The following is a 27082-nucleotide window of genomic DNA, read 5'->3' on the forward strand; positions in this document are numbered from 1 at the left end:
TCTTATCCACAGCTTTGATGAGTCCTTTGCTTTGAAACAAGTGAGACCCATAGCAGTACCGGAGATACCACAACTATGGGTAAGAGATGCCGACAACTCTCGCAAGGACTATTAAGGTAGATTGGCTTGGAGTAGGGTACTGCAGTAGAAATATCTGAAGGCGACAGCATTTGTGCTTCATTGTAATAAGGGGAAAGAATTAACCCTGTGTAGCCATACACGTTACACACCAATTAGGTTTGTCCTGTATATCAGAAGCAGGAGAGCTAAAAAAATTTAGTCAACATGTGTCAGTAGCCTGAAATGCAAACACAGACTTGTGGAAGGGAAAAAGGTGAAAAACAGGGACAAATGTAAGGCTGTATTACGTGGCACCATGTGAGGAGGAAGCGAACGGGACCTGGCAGGTCAGCGTTCGCTTCCTTCTTGATCTTTGCTCACTGTGTGCTCTATTACTTTACATTCACAGACAGCAAACAGGGATCAGCAGGAGGCCCATTGAAAAGAGCAGCAGTCTCAGTCTGCTGCCGCACCTCCCATTACATGGAGCAATGGGCAGCAGATTGTGGCTGTTGAGATGGTTTTGATTCAATATGTTGAAAAACAATGATCAGCGAACATTGTTCATGTCGGCTGATAGTTGCTCTTTAACATGACCCTTAACATTACACCAAACGATTATAAGCAGGAATTCCCGGTAATTGGCCAAATATGACCAATAATCATTTGGTGTAGTAGGGTCATTGGCTAAAGTCAAACTGGGTACGTGGCACATTGCGTCTACACCCACTGATCACAACAAGCGGTTGCAGGCTGGTGTTCTCATTCATTATGTGGCTAAAAACAAAAACCAAGCATATTATAGCCACATTTAGTGTGAAGTAATGGGTTGGATATTATAAGAATGCTTTTTTGCCAGTGGATGGTAACTGATTTAATGGTACCTGAGTGTTCAAACAATTCAACAAAAGTTTTGATCAGTTGGGATCTTGGTACTCAGATAGAGATGAGTGAACCGGGTTCGGGCTCGGGTCCACCTGAACAATCGGCATTTGATTAGCGGGGGCTGCTGAAGTTGGATAAAGCTCTAAGGTTGTCTGGAAAACATGGATACAGCCAATGACTATATCCATGTTTTCAACATAGCCTTAGGGCTTTATCCAACTTCAGCAGCCGCCGGTAATCAAATGCCTAAAGTTCGGGTTCGGATGGACTCGAGCATGCTCGAGGTTCGCTCATCTCTATACTCAGACTCTGACTGATTGCTATAACTAGTGAAGAAAAGTGAGTGATTGTTGCTTCTCCCCACAACCCAAGACAGTCCCATAGACTTACATTATGCAATTGTATTGGTCATATGGCACAGAGATGGGAGAGAACGCACTTAGCACAGACTTCCCTCAGCTCATTGTAGCGAGTGGTTGGCGTCTGAATCCCCAGGCCCTGACTGAACAAAACTTTTAATATCAAACTTTTTTTTTAGAGCTCAGTGTCCCTTTAAGCCATACAATGAAGTTTATATATTAGATTTGTTCTAATTTAGTTTGAGCCATTTTGTTACTCAATTTGAGATTTGTTAAAATTTGTTCAACACTGTATGTCAGATAAGCTCCGACTATACATACAGTATTATAAGCAAGCACTGGGCTTTGGGACAATTTGGGAAATGCATTGAATGTCATTATGTAAAATAATAAATTATTCCAACTACTTCAGCTTAAATTGGATGGAGTAGAGCGCACAAAATCATTACAGTATAGAGATGCGAAACAATCCAATTCACAGCAGTGCAGGGACATTAGTCCTAGACTTTACCCGGTTACAATTGATTAGAATAAAATCTACTCTGCCTCTCATAGAATTTCAGAACAATATAAGCACAGTATTGTTGCCCCTCACCTGCCCGAATAGGTATTTCTAGGTGGACATACTTTATGGGACAACTGCCCTTTTATTATTCTAGTGGAAATATGTATCCATTATAGTTATAATTTTATCTTATTACAGCAGGTAACATCTGTCCTGGACAGAGTCATTGCTTAGCTTTCATTAACCGGGAGTAAAGAATTACAGTAGTTATTTGGCCTAGCTAGATAATCCATGGCCTCTTACCAACCCAGTGATTCTAATAGAGCTGTGTCACAGAGGGGAGGGGGTTTCCGCCCACTGGGGGCAGGCCGGCCCACCACCAGTGCTCCAGCCCATGCCGGTGCTTGGTAATAGACTCTGTGAGCGGGAACAGGGCCATGGTTCAAAAAAGGACCACATCACCTGCTTCTGCGTGCCGATGCTGTTCTATTTATGTGCAACACTTAAAGCGAATGCACCTGATGGTAAATTTACTTTAATTACATGTTTTGGGAAACCTCTGCACGATATAATATTTAATTATATTTTTGAAGCTAGAATAACAGAGGATTAAGATAACAGAATTAAGAAAATACTTTCCAGAATATATATATAAAATATTTTTTTTTAAAGGGAGGTCAGGAGTCGGGAGAGCCTACATCTTCTCTTTAAATACCTTGGCTAAATTAGACATGTGTCTGGCTAATTTGCTGATTTTGAAGGCACTGACCAACCATGATTTTGGGTGATCAAAGAATCAGGAACATTGAAATTCAAATACCCGATCCTGGCAGGCAGTGGCCTAACTCCCGTATGTCCACTGAGAATCCATGAATGCATGGCTGAACCAAGTGTTCAAATGTATGGAGTGTCTGCCTGCTCTTTTATGTGTTTGACCACGTTAAGTGGTGGCCAGTTGGTTCTCCCTGTCACCCAGCACCCAGGGCACACACTTTCTCTTCTTTATCCTGAACTAGGCCCATGATCATGGAAACACTTTGCTAGTCCACAGTGTACATCTATTTATTCTTGGTGTAGATTGTATACAGTGTAAAGCAGTAAAGAACCCATTTTGAGTTTTAGCCATGTTGCGTTTAGTAAAAAAAAAATACTATGCTAAGAATTATAGCTGTCTCCATTCTTGTTGGCTGAGCCCTGAAATAGATGCCTTCATCTCTACCTAACATTCTCTGTAGATATCCTAGCTGTAAAGTTTTCCAGACTTATCCAGAGTGTACTGTAGGTTGATTAGACTGTGCTGGGATTAAGAGTTGTCACCTTCTAACACTACCGTGCTATAATATAGTTCTGGCACAATACATGGTAATACCTCTTTAGCAGGCCTTCCTTCCTCAAACTTTTACCCGTGAGGTAGAAGAAATTGAAGAAATGCTTTAGCATTTTTTAGGTCTGGTTATCAAAGTTTGTAGAAATCTCATATTAAGAAGTAAAGGTCACGGAAACATTCATTATTGTAATAAAAACCCAAGGCCTTATGCAGATTTACTGTGAGCAAAGTAGCAGCTCTCCAGCAAAAAGTAAAGTTCTCTATAAATGTGTGGAAAAACACCATGTCATTTATCCCTACAATGTAAATCCTTAAAGGGGTTATCCAGCGCTACAAAAACATGGCCACTTTTTCCCCTCTCTTGTCTCCAGATTGGGTGGGGTTTGGGATTCAATTCCATTGAAGTAAATGGAGCTTAATTGCAAAACACACCTGAACTGGAGACAAGTGAGGGGGAAAAGTGGCCATGTTTTTGTAGCTCTGGATAACCCCTTTAAACATAGTTATGGGTTTTCACTCCTATTCAGCTTCATTTGAGGTCTGAGTGCAGTTTTTCACATTATCTCCTACTAGTCGCCCATTGTCACACTCGCTGGAGCCAAGGAAGCTCAGACATAAGGGATTGGTTATTGAGATGAGGTCCATTTACAGAAGATGTCAAGTCTTCTATATCATCCTATGTTCGAGCAGCTGAGGAAAGTAGGGAAGAGATGCTGAGTTCCTGACTTTTTTTCATAGGTATTTGTATGCAGGTAGTGTTGTCAATCATTCTGCATGGGCAGGAGAGGAAGAACTCACAGGCTTTCCCTGGTTGACCATATGCTTTACTTATGTTTTTGTATTTAACATCTTAATCACTGTGTTTCTTATCAAGCAGACATTCAAAACAGGTATATTTACAGGGGTTATCCAGCAAAACTTTTAGATTTGTAATTTGCTTCTATTTAAAAATCCCAAGTCTTCCAGTAATTATCAGCTGCTGTTTGTCCTGCATAAGGGGGTGTATTCTTTTCAGTCTGACACAGTGCTCTCTGTTGACATCTCTGTCTGAGACAGAAACTATCCAGAGCAGGAAAGGTTTTCTATGGGGATTTGCTGCTGCTCTGGGCAGTTCCTGTCTCGGACAGAGGGGGCAGCAGAGAGTCCTGTGTCAGACTGAAAAGAAAACATTTCCTGCAGGACATACAGCAGCCGATAAGTAGAGGAAGACTTAAAATTTTTAAATAGAAGTAAATTACAAATCTATATAACTTTCTGAAATCAGTTGATTTGAAAGAAAAAGATTTTCGCTGGACAACCCATTTAAGTTTCCTGTTATTAAAAAAAAAAAAAATAGACTATGTGTGTCACAGAGAGGTGTCAAATGTTTGTTTGGTCAGGATCTAAGTGTTCAGACCCCCTTATCTCTAAAATGATCTGGGACAAGCACAGGGTTATATGCTTCACTCTCTGGCTCACTGACTTTTCTGTTATACTGCTTGAGACAAGTTCCATAGACTTTTATTGAAAGCTGCATGACTCATTCTAGAGATCAGCAGAGGGATGAATACTCAAACCCGGCCAATCTGTGGTCATTAAACAACAGGCCATTATAATTATCCATTTTAATTTTTATTTTTTGGAAATTTAGGACCGATGAACCTATTAACCCCATCATGCAGCTGGATTTTGAGATGGAGAATTTCACAAGTCAGTCTGTTAAAAGGCGTATAATGTGGCATCTAGAATATCAAGGTCAAAAAAGCGCGTCTGAGCTGGAGAAGGCAGTGACAGAACTGACTGTCATCCAGAAGGACATTCGAGCCATAGTTCCTTTGGCAATGGTAAGACATCGTGTTCTATCCCCGGCTTTTTAATAATACAACTGCGTTATTTTTCCATGCTTCCATGCCTTTTCTACATTTAATGGGAACCTGCCCACCAATCTGCAGGCATCATGTTATACAGCAGGAAGAGGAGAGCGCACTCATCTGTGGGAAATAGAGATGAGCAAATTTACAATAAGGGTTCCGTCACACGTAACGGATTGCAGCGGATTTCTTGCTGTGAGTTTTGCAGCGAGATCTGTTGCGATCCAAGGTCCTATCAGTTCTTATGTGAATACATACTTGCAGCGGATCTTTCAGACCGCTGCAAGTATGTACACCACCTTGGAAATTCTTCTTAGAAGTCAGGGGTCGTCTTACATGCCAGGTATGGTCGTCCCATACGGTGAGGGGTTCAAAAATGGCCACATCCCCACAGTATTGGGCGACCACTATAAAAAAAACAGTTAACTCACCTGGGGCCAGTTCCCGGCCTCCACGTGTCATCTGTCCCATTCCCGGCGCAGGTAGTGTGACGTACATTGACTGCACCAGGGATCCCCGAAGGCCTTCGAGCAGCCAAGCGTCTCATTGGGGAAGCTTGGAGATGCTCGGCTGCCGGGATAGCTTCGGAAGAATGACAGAGGCTTCAGGTACTTTTCGGAGCCTCTATCATTCTTCCGGCTGCGGTCGGCAGGGGTTAACATTTTCCGGCATATAAGGCGAACCCCTGACAATCTTTTTAAAAGCCGGAAAATACGGTACCTGTCCTTGCTCTGGCTCGCTTCCTGCTCTCCCGCTCAGCCTGTAGCTGTGGATGGGCAACACACTGAGAGAGACAGCAGAAAGCCGGGAGCCTGTGCATGTCGGTTAAAGGGGTGGCTAATTCGCATACTCGCAGCAGTCTGAAAGATCCGCTGCAAGTATGTATTCACATAGGAACTGACAGGACCTTGGATTGCAACGGAACTCACTGCAAAACTCGCAACGAGAAATCCGCTGCGATCTGTCACATGTGAACGAACCCTAAAAAGGCAGTGAAGTGCTTTATTATCTCTGCAAATTGCTCATCAGCCAGCTGTCTTTTAACTTTCTGCCGCTCCTCCCTGGGTGCTGGAAAAAGCTGCATCCAGTCCTGGGAAACTTCTCCCATTTTCCCAGGACTGGATCCAGATTTTACCAGCACCCAGGGAGGAGCAGCAGTGAGTTAGAAGGTAGCAGGCTGATGACTGGATTGCAGAGATAATGAGGTGCTTCACTTCGTTATCACTATAAATTTGCTCATCGCTAGTGGGAAAGTTTCCGTCATTTTTGTTTGTAAACCTCTGCTTATTGTGGTATGGTAGAAGTATGGATATTTAAATAGCTGTCAATCAGTGAATAGAACCGCCCACCTGCCTGATTATTCCAGAATGTGCAGAATTTATCCTGGAATCTTTTTTTCACAAAGCTATTTATTAGTCTTCTCAGCCCCTCTCGCTCGGTAAGGTGAAGCCAGCCAATTGGATTGCATTATCAATGTGACACGTTCTGTTTAACATTAATGGTTACATAGTTTTTTGTTTTTTTCTTTGTTTTACATTTTCTGTATGTGTATTTCAGCTGTTGTGTTTTATCAGTGCTGCAAAGGTTTCCAGATTTTTACAATCGTCTATATTTCATTTTCAGGACACTGAGATAATTAACACAGCTATTCTAACAGGCCGGACGGTGGCTATCCCAGTGAAAGTTTTGGCCATTGAAGTGTCTGGAGTCATCACGGATATTACTTCTTTTACTGAGTGTAAATCCAGTAATGAGGACATCATCAAGGTAATGAAAGTAGCGGTACGAGGGGTAGATTAGAAGTAGCCACGACTGCTGGGGGGAAATTCATTGGAAGCTGTGGCTGAAATCATCTTTGAGAGTAGTCAAAGTTGTATAAATAATATCTATAGATAGATAGATAGATAGATAGATAGATAGATAGATAGATACAATCTGAAGACTCTTGTAAGCAGCACTACTTTCCATATTTGACGGGTGCCAGCAGGTGGTTTTGACCAAAACCTTCTCGAATATATTCCAAGGAATCGCCCACAGCACTCCAAGTTAAAGTTAAAATAAACGTGATTTATTTCAAATCATGGTGGTACAGCACAGCAATAACAGTCCATAGCAACGTTTCAACGACCTCTTGTCGTCTTTTTCAAGCGTGACTCCACAAACAACAGACCTTCTTATACAGGTGAAATAATTAGTGTGAACAAGTCATTGGTGCAAATCGTACACGTGATAAGAGTCTTACTAACAGACATTATATCAGTTGTGGATTCATACACATGTATACAAGTGTTACATTGTATCCGTGCAGTGTACAGTGATTAAAACTAAGCTCAAGCTAGACGGCAGAGCATAAATAAATAAAGAATACAAAAGGAAACAGAGTCCTTAGTTGTTCACAGCAGTTCCGGCTCACCAACATAGAAGAGGATTCACGAACCTTGGCATCATTGCACATGCTCGTGCTGTTGTTATGAGAGTGCTCATTAGTCCATAGACATAAAGAAAAACACAATATCTTAGGAGGAGACCCATTACTTGGGACAATCTTAAGAGAGGTTGCATCACCCCAGGTCGCTATACGCAATTCCGGTACCACATCCTCGCGATCTCCTGTGCCTCTCCAGGCCATTCTCGGATCAAGCTCAAAACATTATGAGCCGTAAATCGCTCAGTGTGAATTGTGACCATGTTGTCATTACATCAAAATTACATTAATTGTACTGCCTTGGTTCTCCTTTTCATTTGCAGGTGGTGAGTCTTCTTGCTATGATCCAAATGGTATGAATAATCTAAAATAAAAATGATAAATAAAAATAAATAAAATAAAATAAAGATAAATATGATATTAGTAAATAGAAGATCCATTGTTTTACAATTAACACCATGAGGAAATACTCTCCTCAAATGCCGGCCTGGGGTGATGCAACCTCTCTTAAGATTGTCCCAAGTAACGGGTCTCCTCCTAAGATATTGTGTTTTTCTTTATGTCTATGGACTAATGAGCACTCTCATAACAACAGCACGAGCATGCGCAATGATGCCAAGGTCCGTGAATCCTCTTCTATGGTGGTGAGCCGGAACTGCTGTGAACAACTAAGGACTCTGTTTCCTTTTGTATTCTTTATTTATTTATGCTCTGCAGTCTAACTTGAGCTTAGTTTTAATCCAGTTTAGTTTAATTCCAGTTCCTCGCCAGCCCAGTTTTAGCCTCTGTCAAAATATGAAAGGCAACAACCTGATCTTCTTTTGGTAAAGTAGCAATTCCAATATGTAATAGGGCCAAAGAAGGGGACCAGAAATATCGAAGAGTATAAACAATCAAGTCATGTATCATGAACCAAAAGGATATAAGTCTGGGATAAGACCAACATATATGGAGTATAGTGCCCACATCGGCGTTGCATCTCCAGCATACATTAGATACCGTGGGTTAGTCTAGATGGAGTATAATACCATCTATACAAAATTTTACGAGACGCTTTTAAGTCTGTAGAACATTTGAATGGAAGAATAGGAAGTGAATAAGAACCAATCCACTCCTCATCCTATGGAATTATATCTAAATCTTGCCGTTTGATTTTCAAATAATTATTTAGCATTTTAATATTTAAAACCATACAGTGTGATCAGTAGTGTATCAAATACTTGAATTATAATGACATAAAATAAAGCCCTATTTATAATAGAAAAAAAAGTTTCACAAATTTGAATGAAAGAATAAATGAATGAATGAATGAATTAGAAGAAACTTTTAAATCTATCTGAACTTACAAAAATGTGTCCGGTCATAAAGAGGTGAAACTGTCCCGGTCTAGAAGTGGTTAACTTGTTAAGTATTATTTCTATCAACACATTTATTCTTTTTGCTGGGAGCACTTAGCGCTTTCTTTAGTATTTTCGCTATACAGACCACACTCAGTAAACGCTCAAGCTTTCCTTCCAATTATGCTATCCAGACTGTTAGCACATCTCGGCCAGGCTAAGGGCACACTATAATTTCCGAGCCTCAACATTTTCTTTTCTGCAGTCCTAATCACACTGTCAACTCTTTCTAATCTCTAGGTTGCTGACCTACATAGATTTCCTTTGGTAGGTTAGCTAGATAAGAGTCACCAAGACTGTCATTGATCATTGCTCTTACAAGATGTCAAATACCCAACAATTTCTATCCATGGCCCTCAATGGATTGTCACATTAATATAGTTATCTGGACATTGTATTAAACATATCACTTACTAAAAAACAGATGTACAAACTCCAGGGGTGTTCTGTATAAATATTCTAGAGCAAATGAATATGACCAGGGTTATCTGGACGGAACTCTTCCTACTGCTTTAGGAATATTTATTGCTGGGAATTTCTGCTTTCCGTACACAGCAACCTGACTAATAATAATAATTCAATTTGAAAGTATAATTTAGAATAAGGATGACAATATTAATTCAAGTACTTGTGACTCATCGATAATAATAGTTTGAATGAACCAGTCACTGAGCTCAGGGAGAAACTCATTGATTGTCCTACACCTAGCTTCTTAGGTAGAATCATTTCACAATGGTGTTGCTTGCATTTTGATTTTTAAACTAGGTCCATATTTCATATTGTACATGGCCTTTTAGAAATCTGTTTACTTGACCTTTTTTTCTGATTATATAAATGAGTAGCAATATAATTGTAACGCGAGCGGGAAAGCAATGGTGTAGCATAATGAATGATCAAACAGAAATAGATTTTGTGAGCAAGTAATTGAAAATAATTACATTCATACGAATGGAGCAGAGTTGAGTTTGCCATTTGGCAATATACTTACAGTATGTGGGGCTTATGTGGTATCACGTACTGCTACAAATAAACACAAGTTATGTAAGATAGAAATCAATTTATTTAGAAATAAATCAGCTCCAAGATACGGCATCATTATTGTTCATGGATTGTGCCCTTTACTGCAGCTCATCCCCATTCAAGTGAATGAGGCTGAACTGTAAGGCCAGGTTAACACTACGTAAAACGTCAGCTTGTCTGTGACCTGGCCATGTCACAGAACGGCCGGTGGCAGTGAAGTTCATTTGTGCTGAGTTGGGATGAGGGCGCATCTGTGTGCACCCACATCCCAATTCGCCATAGCACACAATGGAGAGTGTGGCCGGAGCCGCACTCTCCATTGTGTGAACTGATGTCTGTGCAGTCACTATTCAATGAATAGCAGCTGCACAAAACTGACATGTCAGTTCCCTGTGCGGTCGGTTGGAATCCTGTCCGGAGTCTATACTATGTGTATACACTCTGGCCGGGATTCTTTCTGACTTCTATGGCAATCTATCTTTTGTATTAATCAGAGACATTGTTGTTGATTTGCAACAATGGCCGTGATTAATACAAAAGTTATGTTGCACTGCAGTCTGAGGGAATCCCGGCCAGAGTGTAAACACATAGAATAGTATACACTTCGGACGGGATTCCAACCGGCCGCACGGAAAACTGACATTTTCATTCATAGCGGTGGTACAACAGTGATGTGCGGAGAGTGCGGCTCCGCATCCCAATTCAGCACAAATGAAGATCATCCGACCGGTACTGCATTACCGGTCGGGATGATCTTCACTGACACCGGCCGTTATGTTACAATGTGTGAACCCGGCCTAATACTGCACACTTCTGATGGAAAACCAGTTGCCAACCATTGGTTTAAACCTGTACAGTGCGTAACAATAGGGCTTTTACCTGTGTCCATAAAGAAATAAAGGCATGTGTGATTGGCTATTTGCCAACAGTACAGGCACAGGTATTTCATCTCATAATTTTATGGCCAGTCACAGCACAGTACCTAGTCCTTACTAATATGCCATAATATAGTTCTGGAGAAAGTTCAATGAAGGGAACAGGCTGGCAATGTGTTGGGCTGATGCTTAACATAGTACAGCCCTATAGATGGCATGTGGGGAAGTAGGCGTTACTGATGCCCTGGCAAGGTGCTATTTATGAAGAAAAGAAAGAAACTTAGCAGCAGCACACCAAGGAAGGGGTTACACTAAGCATTGAACTACAACTGAAGACAAACCTGCAGACTAATAGGAGAGAAAGGGGGGGATTTGATATAGGAGGCAGCACTGTGTACAAAAGGCATAAACACTCTAAGGAAGGGGTTGCACTAAGCACTGAACTACAACTGAAGACAAGCCTGCAGACTAATAGGAGAGAAAGGGGGGGATTTGATATAGGAGGCAGCACTGTGTACAAAAGGCATAAACACTCTAAGGAAGGGGTTGCACTAAGCACTGAACTACAACTGAAGACCAGCCTGCAGACTAATAGGAGAGAAAATGAAGATTAGAAATAGGAAGTAGCACTGTGTACATAAGGCAGAAACACAACAAGGTGCTGAGGTGAGAGAAAACCCTTGATTTGCCTTTCAGGAACAGTGTTCATGTTTAAGAGAATGGAGACAGTCTAACAAATTGCAAGTAGACTTTTTCTGAATTTAACCTTGGCCCAATTCCCATGTCCATCCCTGCTGTTTTTGTAACTAGAATTGGATTCATTGTACCTATCGGCAGTGGGCAACAGATTGCTGAGAAGTGAGATACTTATATTGTGTGTGCACCCCTTTAAAGCCTTTTATCTGTAATAAGGAGTCTTTTTAATAAATGAAGTCATATACAAAAATATTAGGAATCACATAGGTTATCACATTGGGAAAGTTGTTCAAAAATGTAAAGAAGGGATGTCTCCACGAGATAGTCCTCTTAAATCTATGTGTTATTAGTGTGCACAACAGGACCTGTTAAATATTGTGCATTGGGTTCTGGTGCATCTTTATTTTACTTTATCTTTACTTTATTAAAGTAATCAAAAGAGATAAAAAGCTGTTATATTAATGAAAGGCCGCACCCTAATAATGCACTGTAGTCTCCAGACTTCATTACAATGCATGATGAGAATCGATTCACAAGACCAGCCATAGCTTCTTGCGTATGTCATTTAAAGAACATATGAGGTCACATAGCAGATTAGCTGCAGTGATCTGCAATTGGCACAATATCAGTGTCTCATCTTCAAGCAGCCATTTATACCCGCCTGCCTCTGTGTTGGAATTGCCTCCATTTGGGCTCTATTAGAACATGTCCTTAATGATAATGAGTATTCATAGATACCTGCAAGTTTCCTAATGCAGAGCTGTGATTGCTCTGTACGCAGGGTTAAATCGCACGAGGTTAAAAGTAAAATACTTTGCTTCCACTTGTTTAACTAAGCTGTCAATTCATCACTGAGATTAGGAAGGTCTCCTTTAAGGTCAAACTAATGCATCAGGCTTAGCTCACTGTGTGCAGTTTAAATGGAAAACACTGACTACAAATAGCTGCTGGATAAAAGAATATATTTAAACCTTTTGACTCCCAGACATGGTTAACATCTTTTTGTCGCACAGCATATTCTTTAGAAGCTTATGTTTTTTGCTTGAGCAAATTTCTTGTTATTTTTATCCTTTTTGTAATATTCAGGGCCAAACTGCGACTAAGAACAGCACTGGCACAAAAATCTCATCAGCCCACAAACGACATTGCAATAAAATTGCATTACTCTGCAGAAAATGTAGCTTTACTAGTCAGTTTTTTTTTTACCACCATCAGGGCAGTATTGGCAGTACTGCTCTCAGGTGTGGTGTCCCACCACCGGTGTTCCTTGTCTTTACACCCCTCGCAAAAGCCTGTACTTCAAAGTATTAGTGGTGGTGAAGTATTACTTAAGTTTTACCACTAGTATCGCTAGTATATGTACTGTATGCCTAAGTCCTGCACAGCTGTAGCAGTTAAAGGGTTATTGTCTCTGTGATCTGTGCACCAATGAGAGCTCTTTCTCTTCTCTATATCTGCACAGCTGTAGCAGTTAAAGGGTTATTGTCTCTATGATCTGTGCACCAGTGAGAGCTTTTTCTCTTCTCTATCTATCTCTATCCTTCTCTTTTTCTCGCACTCCCATCTCACCCACTCACAGCACTGTTACATATGCTGTAGGAAGTTGTCACATAGGGAGAGGAAGTGTAGCCACACCTTTGGCAGTCTTACTCTGGATTCTGTAGAGGAAGGATGCAAGTCAGAGCGATCCCTACGGTCAAGCTGGGCCCTGGCTTATGCCAGGTCCCCTGTTAGAGGACACACAACTAGTTAGTGTCCAGTGAAGTCTGAAGGGTGATAGTGAACAGACACACATGGGAAGCAAGAGCACTCTCTTCTTGAAAGCAGCACTTTTACGCACTATGCAGTGCTGAACACACACTTAGAGAGGACAAGTCAGTGATCATCCCAGCCCACGCAGAGAACCAGTCTAAAAGTGCAGGACAGTATCTTAAGAAATAGGAACTGATCCGGATAGAGAAAAGTTGCTAGGAGCCTACGTTCTCGCAGCATCACCAGGAAACCTTGGCCACTCTGCTCATCCCTGATAACGAGGTCTGGGGCTCGTGTCACCCTCTAGGAAGGGTCGCCCGACACTGGTGGGCAATAGGTGGTGCAAATACCAAAAGAGTCAAAACACGGGCACAAGTATTCTCTCTACTTTCAACAGGGGCGGATTAACTTTACCATAGGCCCCGGGCTGTTCACCAAGCCTGAGCCCCCCTACCCCATTGTAAGTATGGCAGCACTAGCCTGGCGTTCATAGTACAGGACAGATAATGTCATGATGTCCTGATTTGTGCAAAATTGCCATAACAAAACTGTGATTTTTTGCAAATCATGGCGGAAGTGAAGCCAGGAGACAGTACACCACTGAAAGTATAAGTCTTTTTGGGTGGTCAATGGCCCCCCAGGAGCTCAGGGCCCCGGGCTGCCACCCGAAACGCCCCTATTGTAATCCACTACTGACTTTCAAGTATTTCTATCTATTCTATCTCTCAAGTTCTGGCAGAGAACAGTACTACTTTTGGTTGGGAATATTGACATCCTCCTCTCTACTTCTCTGAATTTCTTCTACTTCTCAGCATTCAACTCAGTCAGCACAGCTGTACTCTTTTTCAAGCTTTCAGCACAGATCTGGTTACTAAGGTCCAAGGTATCTTTTTAAGCCAAAAGCCTATTGTGTATCACTGTATCAAGTATTCCTGCAGTAAAGAAAAGTTTATTTATTGTAACGGAACTCTGTGATTCTTGTGCAAGCACCTACAAAGTCATTGCATCTTCCTTGTGTCATCTCCCCTTTCTGTGGGTGGCAGTACGGATTGTCTGTGTGTGTCACTATTCCTCTCCGGACCACCGTGATAAGTGCCCAAGGGACCCCCAAATATCCCAGCAGGTTACAGACCACAGGGGAAAGGGTTCATCCTGTACCTACAAACTGCTGCTGTGTTATCAGGTTTACGCACTTACTATACATTATACACCACATGCTAATTGCTTTACTGTACAGTAACGTATAATATGACATATTCAGCTGCTTCTCATTGTTTGTTTGAACTGTTCTACATGTTATTTAGAATTTTAAAAAAAACATTATTTTGGGGGGGTGAAACCAAATGTCTGCATTTTAATGATTTCTTATGGAAAAATTTGCTTTGGTTCAAAAATGATTTGGATTACAAACATGGTCCCATAACAAATGATGCTCGTAATCCAAGGCACCACTGTAATTTGTTAGGTAGCACTTCCCTTTCAACCAGCTGGTCTACGATTGCTTATGTCTTCAGCTTCAAGGTGCTATAACGTTATTAATTCACAACGAACAAAAAAAAAACAATACATGAGTGATGAATAAATTAAAATGTGGGTCCTTTTACCTTTTATAATTCTCACCTCATTCTCATTCTCTCTGTTAACAGGTGTCCAGTAGCTGTGACTATGTGTTTGTTAGCGGGAAGGAGACAAGGGGATCAATGAATGCACAAGCTCTTTTTACCTATGAACATCTCAATGCACCATTAGAAATGACTGTATGGGTGCCCAAACTTCCTTTATCCATTGAACTTTCTGACTCAAAACTCAGCCAAATAAAAGGCTGGAGAATTCCAATACTGCCAGACCGCAGGTAAGAACATATATATCATATATGGACATTGTACGGCTAAGTAGCTAATACTAGCCAAGCAGTGAAAGAAAATAACTTTATTCCTAAATGACTTCTTATTGAATTGCATTTGTAGAGCTCAATCGATGTACAGAGAGCTTAACAACAATGGAATTGCAAAATATGAAATATGGATAATAGACAAGAAGCAACAGCTCCTAGAAATATAACATCCAATGTCAGGGCAATAGATGTTTTAATTAAAAAAAACATAGAGGTCTTCGGAGATTTGTCTTTCCTCCGAGTCCAGGTTACAAGCAACAACCAACAATTCATACAGCGAGCTATGAACCTCACTGTTTTACCCTATAGAAAACACCACAAACTTGTGAAGCACTTATACATCTTGTCACTTTGGGACCCTCATACATTTCCAGCACCTGCGAAAAGTATCTCTCGCAATGGGGGGATTGGCATATCCATGCATGGACAACCTAAACATTTTATTGGAAACTGCCAGGCTCCTATAGTTGCACTGTAGGAGAATTAACCCCTTCATGACCAAAGGTTTTTGATGCACTGATGTCCATGTCATGCTAGAGAAGCACTCTCCTCCTCGCCATCTAAGCCCTTTTATTTTTTCAACTACAGGGCTGGTTGGTCTATAGTATGATCTATAGTTTTTATTGTTATAGTTTATCGGTATAGTTTTTGTTATTTTTTTATAATTGATATATAATTTTCAAAAAATCTGCAATACTGGTGAATCCCACGCGGGAACAATGGGGGACATTTATGAAGTCCGGCGTTTTTTACGCTGGGCTTACAAATGTCCCTGCAGCTCTGCAGCTCAGGGGATTTATGTAGAGGCGCAAAATTTTTAAAAAGTGAAAAAATGATACTGTATCAGTATCATTTTTTCATGGTAACGCCCCCTCTCCGCCCCACTGGCGAAGGTGGCGCAGATGGGGCAGATGCAAAAGAAATATTTGCAAAAATACCGTTTGCAAATATTTTTATGCCGATTTGCCCCATCTGCGGCTAAAAAAGGCTTTTACGCCTTTTCGTACATGTCCCCTAATATTCTTATATTTTAATTGATTTGACAATTCTGCATGCTACAATACAAAATATATTTTATTATTATTATTATTATTATTATTACAATTACACAATTAGATTGCTTATACTGATCAATATTATGCAATTAGATAGCACTGGTTAGTGAGATCGGCACTCTGCATGTAGAGTCGGATTAAAGCAGACCACACAAGCAGATCGCTGATCCAACAGGATGAAGGTAAGTATTATCCCCACCATCTGCCAGGGAAATTGATTAGGGCTGTGGGCTGCGGGTCCCATGGCGACATCTGGATCCATTCAAAATAATGGAGCCAGGGGCTTATCTGGAGATAGCTGTGGGGGAATGGAAGTTGGACCCCCCCCCCCCCCCTCCCAATGGACCCAGTATGTTTTTGTTGGAAAACTTCTTTAGGGTCTTTTAAAACAGCAGTTTTTTGGGTCACATCACAATACAGATAAAATTGAATAAAAAGTGATCAAAAAATCCCATCTTAGCACCTGTGGTACAAACAGTAACTACAGATCACATCACAAAGAATAGGCCCTTATACACCTCCATAAAAAAAGCTACAGTATATCAATAGCATGTCCCTTTTATCATAACGTGCACTGCATAATAGCTTTTTTTTTTTTTTTTCATTTTAATAACCCTTTTTCCATTTCATAGTACATATTGCGGTAACATGATGAGTGGCACTACAAATTGCAATTGGTCAAAAAGAAAGCCATCATGTGCATTTGTAGATGGAAAATTAAGTGTTCTGGCTTCTAGAAAGCAAAGGGGGGGATTAAAACGCAAAAACTAAAAAAGTCTACACCCTAAGGGGTTAAGCCAATTTTTCTACCAAAGTGGGCTTGAACTATCTTTTTTTTGACCTGTCAGTTTGCAGTACCTGCGGGGACAGTGCCAAATAATAACTCATACCATGGAACCTGCCCAGGTTGCCCGCCATGTTCTGAATCTCAAGCTTCAGGCAAGTCTTTTGTGCTTCAGTGGTTCTTGGGCTCCAAGTTGGTCTTCTTCTCCTTTTGACCATTCATTCTGAAGGACACAAGGTCATTACCATTTTTAATAATCTAAGCATCAGCAGGAATGAAGTACCATAGGAATTGTAACATGCATCATTAGCCTGCACCTGTCATCTCTTTATGAGGCTGAGTTTAGTTCTCATGCGAAACTATAAGACTAAAAGTGCCTATCTTCATCCATTTCATGTCCTTGGATGTATGATCCCAGTAACTTATAGACTCTTGCTTTCTTCCGACCTTTGCATAACTACTAATTCTACGTTAAAACTCTTTTTCCAAATCTCCCAAGATTTCTAGACCAGTGTACATGATCTACTTTTCTGAACTTTAGGTTACCCAGATCCTTGACCCTAGTTTATTCAGGGAAAATTTTACTACCTAATTATTTGGAAAGGTTACAAGTCCAGAGGAGTCAGAGCCCATGTAACCTGTCTGAGTGAGGACAACCTCAAGAACCATCCAGATTCTCCACACAAAGAAAGTACAGAGAGAGACTTTATAACGAAGTTACATACCACTTTCCAGTCCAGGACTACTCCTCTGTGTTCTGTTGGCAAGTGTTCCATGCAAAATGGCAAGTAGCCATGAAAGCCGGCTGTCTGAACTCCTGGATGCAAAACTATCCTGCCGGCCTTATTAAAGTTGCCAAGGGCATCCTGCCATTTGCCTAACTATCGGTAGCTCGCAATGCCTCTAGCCTGTTACATTTTCAAGCCAGCCTGTGTTTTACCCAGCTTGTTTTTCTGGATTCTGCCTCTTGTCTTATCTATGTGGAATATCTCCTCTTACTGGTTTTAACACTTGGATGGCCTGGATGTTCAACTTCTGGATTTTGCACCTTCTGAATTTTTTCCCAGTGTTCTTCTGGTCATGACTCTTTGTCTTACTACCCTCCTGTTCTTGTATTGCTTTGGTGTAAAAAAAAATGGAAACAAAGAAGTAGCCAGTATCTTTAAAGAACAATATGTCATATATATTTTCTTTTTACTTCATGTGACTTATCTTGCACATTAAGTCATCTGCTTCATGACATTTGCTTTTATATTTCATCACAAAATCAATGTAATATGCATGCATTGATCTTTTTAGTTGGCCTCTTTTTTTTCCCAGGGCTGGCCTAATGATTCCTACTGGCAAATAATAAAAATGAAGAATAATATCTTTATTTAATGTAGAACTATTGATACATTCAGGATAATTACAATAAATAGACATTTCCATAGCCTTTGTTTAGGACGAATGTGTCCTTTAGTGTTCTTTCTTCTGATGTATATGAATCCCTCCCATTATAACTGGCTGCAGGCTGTAGTAGTAGAGATAATTTAGATATATTAATGACAAACATAAAGTTCCATAACCTATTCAGAACCTAAAACAATACAGTATTAGCATGATGGATACCTCCATTTTGGGGCAGCAAGGAGCCTTTTCTATTTCACATTATGTGAGTTCTAGTCACATGTTATATTGATATTGTATAGATCACAATGATGTGCCATACATTTAACTCTTACATTGATTAAATACATTTTTTAAAATACTTTAAATTAAAAGGAGTATTTTTTTTTTTTTTTTTTAATTTTAACAAATTGACATTTTTTTTTTAATTCTAGCAGTCTTCTTTCAAACCTCTGTGAGCTAAAATCAAGACCATTAAAGAACAAACAACTTGACTATCCACTAAAAAATATGCCTCGTAAGTCCTGTTGGGACACATAGACCCCATAGACGATGAGAGCTACTCTATTAGCAGAGATGCACTAAAAAGCAGAGGACAGCATATATATATATATATATATATATATATATATATATATATATATATAGTAATGTACATAGTCTAGGCATAGGAGACACCTATTCAACCTAAAATATTTTACATATTCCATTTTGTGCATCCAGTTGTTATTACAGTTTTCTCTCTTTCCATTGCTCCATTGTGGGGTACCCCTCAGGGGCTATGCTTACCCCCTACATACCACTTACATCTTCTTCCAGAACACCCCCCCCACACACACACAGACACACACACACACACACACCTTATAAAGGTGAGTAGCTCAATTAAGTAGCTTAAACAACTTTAGTAACTCAGTCCTTAACGGCAAGCACCCTAATCCAATCTGTCGCCAGAGGCAGAACCAGCCTACCATGCATCTAGCCGGCAATGTGATCCCCTATTAGTCTCACAAGCCAAATAGCTGTATTTGTTCCAACTCACTTCCTTGTATATGAATGATGCTAATGCTTTTCCTGTGTATCTTCCCAACAGTGTTGACTCCTATTAATCACAACTGCTGAATAGCTGTATTTGTTCCATATTAACTTCCATATATAGGTTGCACTGATCCTGCTACCCATCATCCTTCTTATTCACCACCAAGCGCACCCTCTAAGGCAGATGGACCCCTCATTAAGGCCCCACCTCTACCTTGGATAGTCCCACTAGTCTCTTATTTACACTGTTGATGGGATCCAAATGTAAGTCACCACCAACTAGCTGAAGTATCACCGTTATGTGACCATCATACTTTTGGCATTCTACGTCTTGGGTCTCCAAGTCAATTCACCACCTGGACCTGGCTTATTCATTTGAATGGCTGGCATATACAGTATAAGTACACTTTACCTCTCATCACTATCCTGCTAGATGAACCACAAGTCATGCTCGGCTCCCCCGTAGAGAATGAATAAAGCAGGAGCTACCATTCATTCCATTGAAAATATTGTCACCATTCTTGTAACTGGATGGAATGCCAGTGATTAGACCCACCTCCAGTCAGTTTGTTGTCCCATATGGCATTGATAAGAGATGACAGCTTATACAGAAATGCCTCATATGGTGCAGTTTAGGACTGCCTTGTTTAGATTTATGCTGTCTAAAGCCTAATTCACACATTCCGTAAATGTATTTATTCCGTAAATTTATTACAGATAAATTTGGGGCACTTTAATTTTTATGCGGCTATTCCCACTGTCTGTAGTTTTATGGATCCGCAATCTGTGTCACAAAAGAATCGGCCATGCCCTATCACGGACCGCAATTACGGCTCAGATTTACCCAGTCCAGAAGTTTTGTGGATACGGAATTTTTGTTAAAGAAACAATAGCATTGTCACAAAAATGTGGATCACCCTAATTTACCTATCACAGATCTGCAAAAAAATACAGATTATGGATGAACTAGGGACAATTTTTTTGTGGATTGCGACCAACAATTACGGACATAATAAACGTGTAAATTTGTCAATGATGCCTAAGAATAAGGCGGTTTTTATTTGTCTGCTTCATTGTACTATTAATTGAACTACAATAGTTAAGTTGGGAATTCATTTTCTGTTGAGCAGCCAATACATTATGTGCAATAGTTTGTTTGTTTTTCGTGGTAAGGGTAAACCTATAGCCATATCCTGCACATTTATGCTGTCACAGATGGAGAGATGAATATGCCACACATAATTAGGCTAGTAAGAGTTTCCCCTTAGTGATTATAAAACGTCAGATCCGTGCTCTCATTATGCACCATAGTCACAGGTACACACAGCCTCCGGAGTGCACTGCTGTGTACCCCATTCCACAGCATAGCTACGCACTGGTACTTTAAACATAAGAAAATTCCAATTTCTTCTCTTCAATTTTCTGCATCGCTGCGTCCTAGTGATTTCAGCCAGGGGGGAAGATCAGTAACTTTGTTTTTCAAGAGCGAGAATAGAAAAAGCTTAATTCTTTTTATTTAACTCTCTATTCACCGCGAAGCATTTAACAATTATCATTTATCAAGTCACAATATCTAATAGTACTAGACTGTTAAAAAATTCTTCTTATTTCAAGATTTCAAGCACTGGCTGGGTAACAACCTGTGTTGAAAGCTTTTTTTTTTTTTGTTAAATTAACCTTGTCCAAATTTACATATTTAAAAACGTGAATGCGTGAATTGTAGTGAGCACAAAAGCCTCACGGGAAATGGTCCTGTATAGATGCAGAAGTCCCATCTGATGTCCGAGTCTGATTCTCCAGACTCCAGAGAGGCTTTTATACCTCTAAATAAATTATATTAAAAGAAAGAAGAACGCTGAGAATCATGAAGGGGGCCACTCAACGCTTTAATGTAATGCTTTACCATTTCAAGTCATCAAGTAGAAAGCTAGACACAAGAATTGCCAATATAAAGTTAGTGTGTGCAAGATAGGATATGGGTGTCAAGGCACCCATATAGAGACACAGAATAAAAAGACAAAGTACTGAAAAGATGGATAAACTACAAATATATGTGAACCTAAAAAAAAGATATTTCAATGTATAGTGTCAATTAGAAGAGCAGTCGGCTTTTTATGTAAAGCATCGGATGTACATTATCAGTCTTTTACTTAATTTAAACAATTTTCTTTGCCTTGATGAATTCTCTTAAGACATAATCAGCAGAGCACCTGGAACACCTCACCCGAAAACATTTCATGGAGTTACATCATTCAATATTAGTTTGTAGATAAGGAATGACAAGACTTATGGATGGATGGACAGAAAGAAATGTGAAAAGGATAAGGAAGCTGAGTAGTGGAATGCTTTTATTGGCTGTCTCAAGGGTCAAAGGGGTGTGAGCGAAGCACACTATAATGCATCTACTCTATTCTTTCAGCACCCTCTCCATCCCCTCCAGTTTTGAGTTACAGACAGAGCTGTTGGATTAATGGCACCTGCCTTTCCCAGCCTTTGCTGTCTTTTAAAGGGGAGGAAAGGGTGGTGAAGGAAGGAGGAAAAGGCACTGCAGCTTTGGGCACTAGTGTGGCCCAGCCACCCCTCTTTGACCCATTTGCATAGCTTTCAGCAAGGTGACAGTTTCCCTTAAAACAGTGAAGAACAGCATGCAGCTCTTAGTAAAAGGGGGTCAGGGCTTTATTTAAGACTCGACATGGAGAGAAAGGAGCTACTGGACATCACACCTATGGCTGACACTAATGCCACTCGGCTACATTTAAAAGCCAACGCCAGGATGTTGGTATATTATTTGATCAAACCATATTGCCCCATGTACCCCGTGCCGGTCTCCTGGTTCACATGGGTCCCTACACTAACTCCACACTGTGTCGGTCAGTGACCGCCAACCCCGCAAATCGTGCACAAACAGGGAAGGGAGGCCATGGAATGGCCATGAAACCCCAATGTCGCAGGACTAAACCCAAAGTGCCCCCCCAAAACCCAGTTGGCACCACCGGCGGAGAAAGCTGCCGCCAAACAACACAAGTGTGAATATGCTTTTGTACTCACCATTACTGCTGCAGATAGAATGGGAAAGATATTTAAAACTGATGTACGAGTAGGCTAGTCTTGATTAATGTTGGCTTGCTCCTTCTAGTGATAATCAATAAGGCTATGTTCACACTGCGTATGTTTCCGGCCGTAGTGCGAACCTCGAATATATGCACATAGTTTTGAGGTTGATGTGTTCGCTTGAAAGTATACGATATACGCCCGCACAATGCACTCTACGTATGAGCTTACGTATGAGACCATTGTTTGAGGACGGACATGTTGAAACTCACGGCCGTGGATTTCAATGCGGTCCCGTACGGAGTACTTATTTGAGCCAAATTGAACTTGATTTTTCGATCCAAAAGGTTCTTTGTGGTTTAGGGGGCTGGGCGCAGATTTCCAAGTAAATAACCTGCCTCAGATCGCTCCGAAACAAGCTAGGGAAGCATAACTGTACTACGGGCGTATGTTCGCGATTCGTACCCACCCGCCGCATGTCGATTTTTTCCACGCCTGTAGTTTCAGCCACACATGTACGGCGGCGTACGAAATGCGGCCGGACTCGTACGCAGTGTGAACATAGCCTAAAGCAGGTAGACAGGCTTAGCACAATGGAGGCGGGGCAGTGCTTCTAACGGTGCTCCGCTGAGGATCCAAATACTAACAGCATAAGAACAGTGCCGAGGAGGAAAGTAAGAGGCCGTCCTCCTTGACGACCTATGCACAATAGGGGACTATTAGCAGGTTAGATTCGTCTAGACTGCTGATAGTTCCCCTTTAATTATCTTGTAAGACGACATAGAGTAAAATCTGTAAGGTGACAAACCAAATTTACAGGGAGGGTGGTTATCTCTAAGAAGGTTGTTAGTATATGGAACATATGATGTAACTGAAACGGTAACTGGATAAAGGGGTAGTCTTTTCAAAGAGGTGGGGTTTTTTTGGAGAGGCTTCACAATAGCAAATTATACCTAAGGCACTTCTCTTTTTATATTTTCATGCTTCCCTTAGCACAAAATGGCAGCGATAAGTTTGATGGCTTTCATTATAACGGTCCTAACAAAAAGTATGTTTATATCGCAGCAGTTTCCTTTACTGAAGTCAGGATGCAACCTTACCTGTGCTGTTTCTATTCAATTAGGTCTAATAATAATCACCATTATAATAATAACAATATCACCAAGTGTACTTTCTGTAGAGAGGAAGCAAACAGATTCTTTGTTTTTCCTCAAGTATCACTATGAAAGCATTGCCGGCCATTGGAAGCTAGTAAAGAACGGAATCCTGCAAAGCATTTGGTTAATTTGTTTCAAGGGAAATCAAATCAGTTTAATGTAATTTCTGGTAATTGGTCCAGCACTACTAATGCACTAAGCGCTGATTGTAAATAAAATACAAAATATAGAGGAGCTGCAAATAGCTTTGTTAAGGCTAGCAGATGTGAATTACCTTGCTTTTTGGGCTATTTTATCTATTTCCCTCTTGTCTACACAGGCACAGAACTTTTCACTATTTTGTTGCTTCCATTATGTTTATCTGTATTCCTAGTCTTCATTGTATTTCTCTTGCGCCTCTTGTCATTTCTACCCTGTTAGTCTACTAAAACTCATTTTGGCAAAACATCTTTTTCATCTCTTTGTTTACTACACCAATTATCTTCCATTTTTTACAGACATTTTATATGAAAGAAATGCAAAACTGCAAGTATAGTAGCCGAAGCAAAAAGCATCGGGAATCTCATGTATTGTTAATTTCATGAAAAACATATCTTCCTAGTGCTAGTGTCTGGCAATAATGTATCTGTTCTATTTATTGCCAATTTTATATAATGTTTTAATAAAAGATGAAAAAGAAATCTGATTATTAGTGCATTATAGACAAGGGTGCCACATCCAATTCTCCAATAAACTAGGACAAAGGAAAGTACCTTAGCCAAGTTACAAACAGTAGTTGTAATATCATACTTTTTATTATAGAGACTGCAGTGTACAACTCAGTATCAGTGTATGTATCAAATGGCCATTCACTATACAAACCATTAACAGTATAGTGTGGAGTCTTATGTATAGTCTAGCAAAGTCCTCTTTACTGTGAGGCTCTCTTGCTGTTCCAGAAATACAGTTCCCCAAATGGTACTGTATCTGAAAAGCTGATGAACCACAGCTGAAAGATCAACATGCAATGTTTCAACTACACAACCAAAAGACTCTGTGTGGTTGAAACATTGCATGTATAATTATTGTGATTCAGTAAATGGTTGAAGTTTTACACCTGTAGATGCTGTCAGATCTCCATTTTTGAAGCCTACTGAGTCCCAACCTTTGGGATTTTTGGCCCCCTGACATGCATCCTAATGATGAGCCTAAGTGTTCTTGTAAAATGACTCTAGATGATGTCTGGTGACAAATGGCAGTAATCCTTTAAAGGGGTATTTACGCAAAAAATGTTTTCCTTTGAATTACCTGGTGTCAAAGTTCACCAGAGTACCTCTTTTAAGTCTATAGTTCAATATAAATGGTGAACACAGCATTTTTGTGGCATTTTTCCTATAGATTGCTACATAGGACTTGCACATATAGTGTAAAAAATATACTGTTGACTAACTTTCTGATGCCTCCTTAGTAAAAGAATAGTTTTGACAATTCTTTGGATGTTTTTATGTTCTTTGGCAAAAAAAAAAAGCCGTAAAAATGAAGCAATAAGAACATAACATTTAGAAAATTAGCGCACTAAAAATTTTAGTATTTCTTCTGTTACAATGCAATAAAAAAGTCAAAGTTTAAATGCCTTGGTCTGAAACATCCATAATGCTTCATTTACAAATATTTTGTATCCAAAGTGCTTGGTTGGAGAGGTTTATGCTCATTTTACTTTTGTCTGTAGGTCAGTACGTGACAGTGACGACGATGATGATGAAGAAGATAGAAAGTTGAATCGAGGGTGTACTCTTCAGTATCAGCATGCCACTCTACAAGTCTTTACCCAGTTTCATACCACTTCTTCTGAAGGCACTGACCAGGTTATCACGATGCTGGGCCCAAATTGGCTTGTGGAGGTTACTGATCTGGTGAATGACTTCATGCAGGTGGAAGACCCAAAAATAGCAGAGATGGTTGACAGTAATACATTGGCTGGAAGGGAGCCTGGTACAACAGTTTTTAAGGTGAGTGCCTTGATTTGCTATATGTATATGGATTCCATCAGGTTCAACCTAGGGAAGCCCTACTGTTTCCAGGAGAAGGCAAAGCCCCCTATTAGGCAGATGACAATTGCCCCATCAAAGCGAAAAAATTCCCTCCCGACTCCAATGGTAATCAGAGTAATCCCTGGATCAATGTATCACCAGAAATCGAATGCCCAAAACTTGTAATATTATACAAGTAGGAATGTATATCTATGTTCCTGACTGTGAGGGGCTGTAGATGTGTGCGGGACCGCTACAGTGAGAGTGGTCCCGCACACATCAATGTCAGGGGATCCCAGCATAATGACAGGCAGCTGCAAATCCACAGCTGCCTGTCATTAACCCATTAAACGCCGCGATCTAAAGTGATCACATCGTTTAAGGTATTCAGTGACAGAACATGCTCCTGTCACTGAGTGATCGGGACAAGCTCCTGTCACTGACAGATTGGGCCCCCCGCAGCCATGCTCCAGGGGTTCCAATCACTTGTACCGACAGGCGGGGGTAAGTCAATTACCAATGTAATTTCTATGTATAGAGTCTCATTTCAGGCAGGCTCTATGCATAGATCGCCGATAACGCTAACCTATGCTATGGCATAGCATAGAGCAGTATATGCAATCTATTGATTGCATGTTTTAAGTGAAAAAAGTGTAATAAAAAAAGTTTTTAAAAGTATTTAAAATACTCTCTTGCCCATTATAAAAATAAAAATATTTTTTCTTTAAATAAACATATTATATATTGTAGCATGCGGAATTGTCTGATCTATTAATATATAACATTATTGTTCCTGCATGATGAATCAAGTAAACAGAAAAAAAACACCAAGATTGCTGATTTTTAAAAAATATTATAAATCAGAAAAAAAATTATAAAAAGCGATCAAAACTTTTCTGTTACACCAATATGATATTTATAAAAACTAGAGATCATGGCGCAAAGAATGACACCCCAACCAGCTGTATAGGTAGAAAAATAAAAGCCCTATGGCTCTTAGAAGGCTAGGAGGAACAACACATTAATTTGACCCGGATATCCGTCAAGGGGCTCTGTATTAAAGGGGTTAATAAGCTGTGGGTATTTCTGTATACTTTCCAAAATATTAATTTACGTTTGTATCAGAGCCGTAAATTTGCCTTCAATCCACTTGGTAAAGACACTTCTTTTTACACGTGTTTTCATGTGCCAATACTTTATCAAAGATTTCTGCCCGAACAAAAAAGTGTCAGTGAACAATGCCAGGTACAGCCCTCAGAACAGAAGGAAACAGCACAGTGAATTAAGCAGCAAAAGGGTGCTAACATCCAAAAAAACACAACAAAAAATGGCTTTAATCCAATAGATAAATGGATCTTCAGTCACCTTTTCCGCAAAGCTTCAGCAGCATAAGGCCTTTATCAAGAAATATCAGTGTAAGCGGCGGGAAATTAAACATGCTAGGAAATGATGCATTATGAGAGCCAGATAGTAACCAAAATAAGTCAAAAACTGCTAAAAATAACAAAGATTACCTTGTTTCTCATCAAAAAACAAGCATTATTTAGCAGATTA

General features: G+C 40.2%; 1 protein-coding gene across 1 annotated transcript in view; it reads left to right on the top strand.

Moving 5' to 3' along the window:
* The window catches only part of TMEM132E (transmembrane protein 132E), a 331457-nt gene that overhangs the window by 297398 nt on the left and 6977 nt on the right, over window positions 1–27082 (top strand). The window contains exons 4-7 of the mRNA XM_069971195.1: window positions 4767–4959; window positions 6610–6753; window positions 14798–15003; window positions 25228–25507. Coding sequence (XP_069827296.1) covers window positions 4767–4959; window positions 6610–6753; window positions 14798–15003; window positions 25228–25507 — 823 coding nt within the window. The remainder of the gene's footprint in view (window positions 1–4766; window positions 4960–6609; window positions 6754–14797; window positions 15004–25227; window positions 25508–27082) is intronic.

Source organism: Dendropsophus ebraccatus, chromosome 5 (genome assembly GCF_027789765.1).
Source record: "Dendropsophus ebraccatus isolate aDenEbr1 chromosome 5, aDenEbr1.pat, whole genome shotgun sequence".
Classification (NCBI taxonomy): domain Eukaryota; kingdom Metazoa; phylum Chordata; class Amphibia; order Anura; family Hylidae; genus Dendropsophus; species Dendropsophus ebraccatus.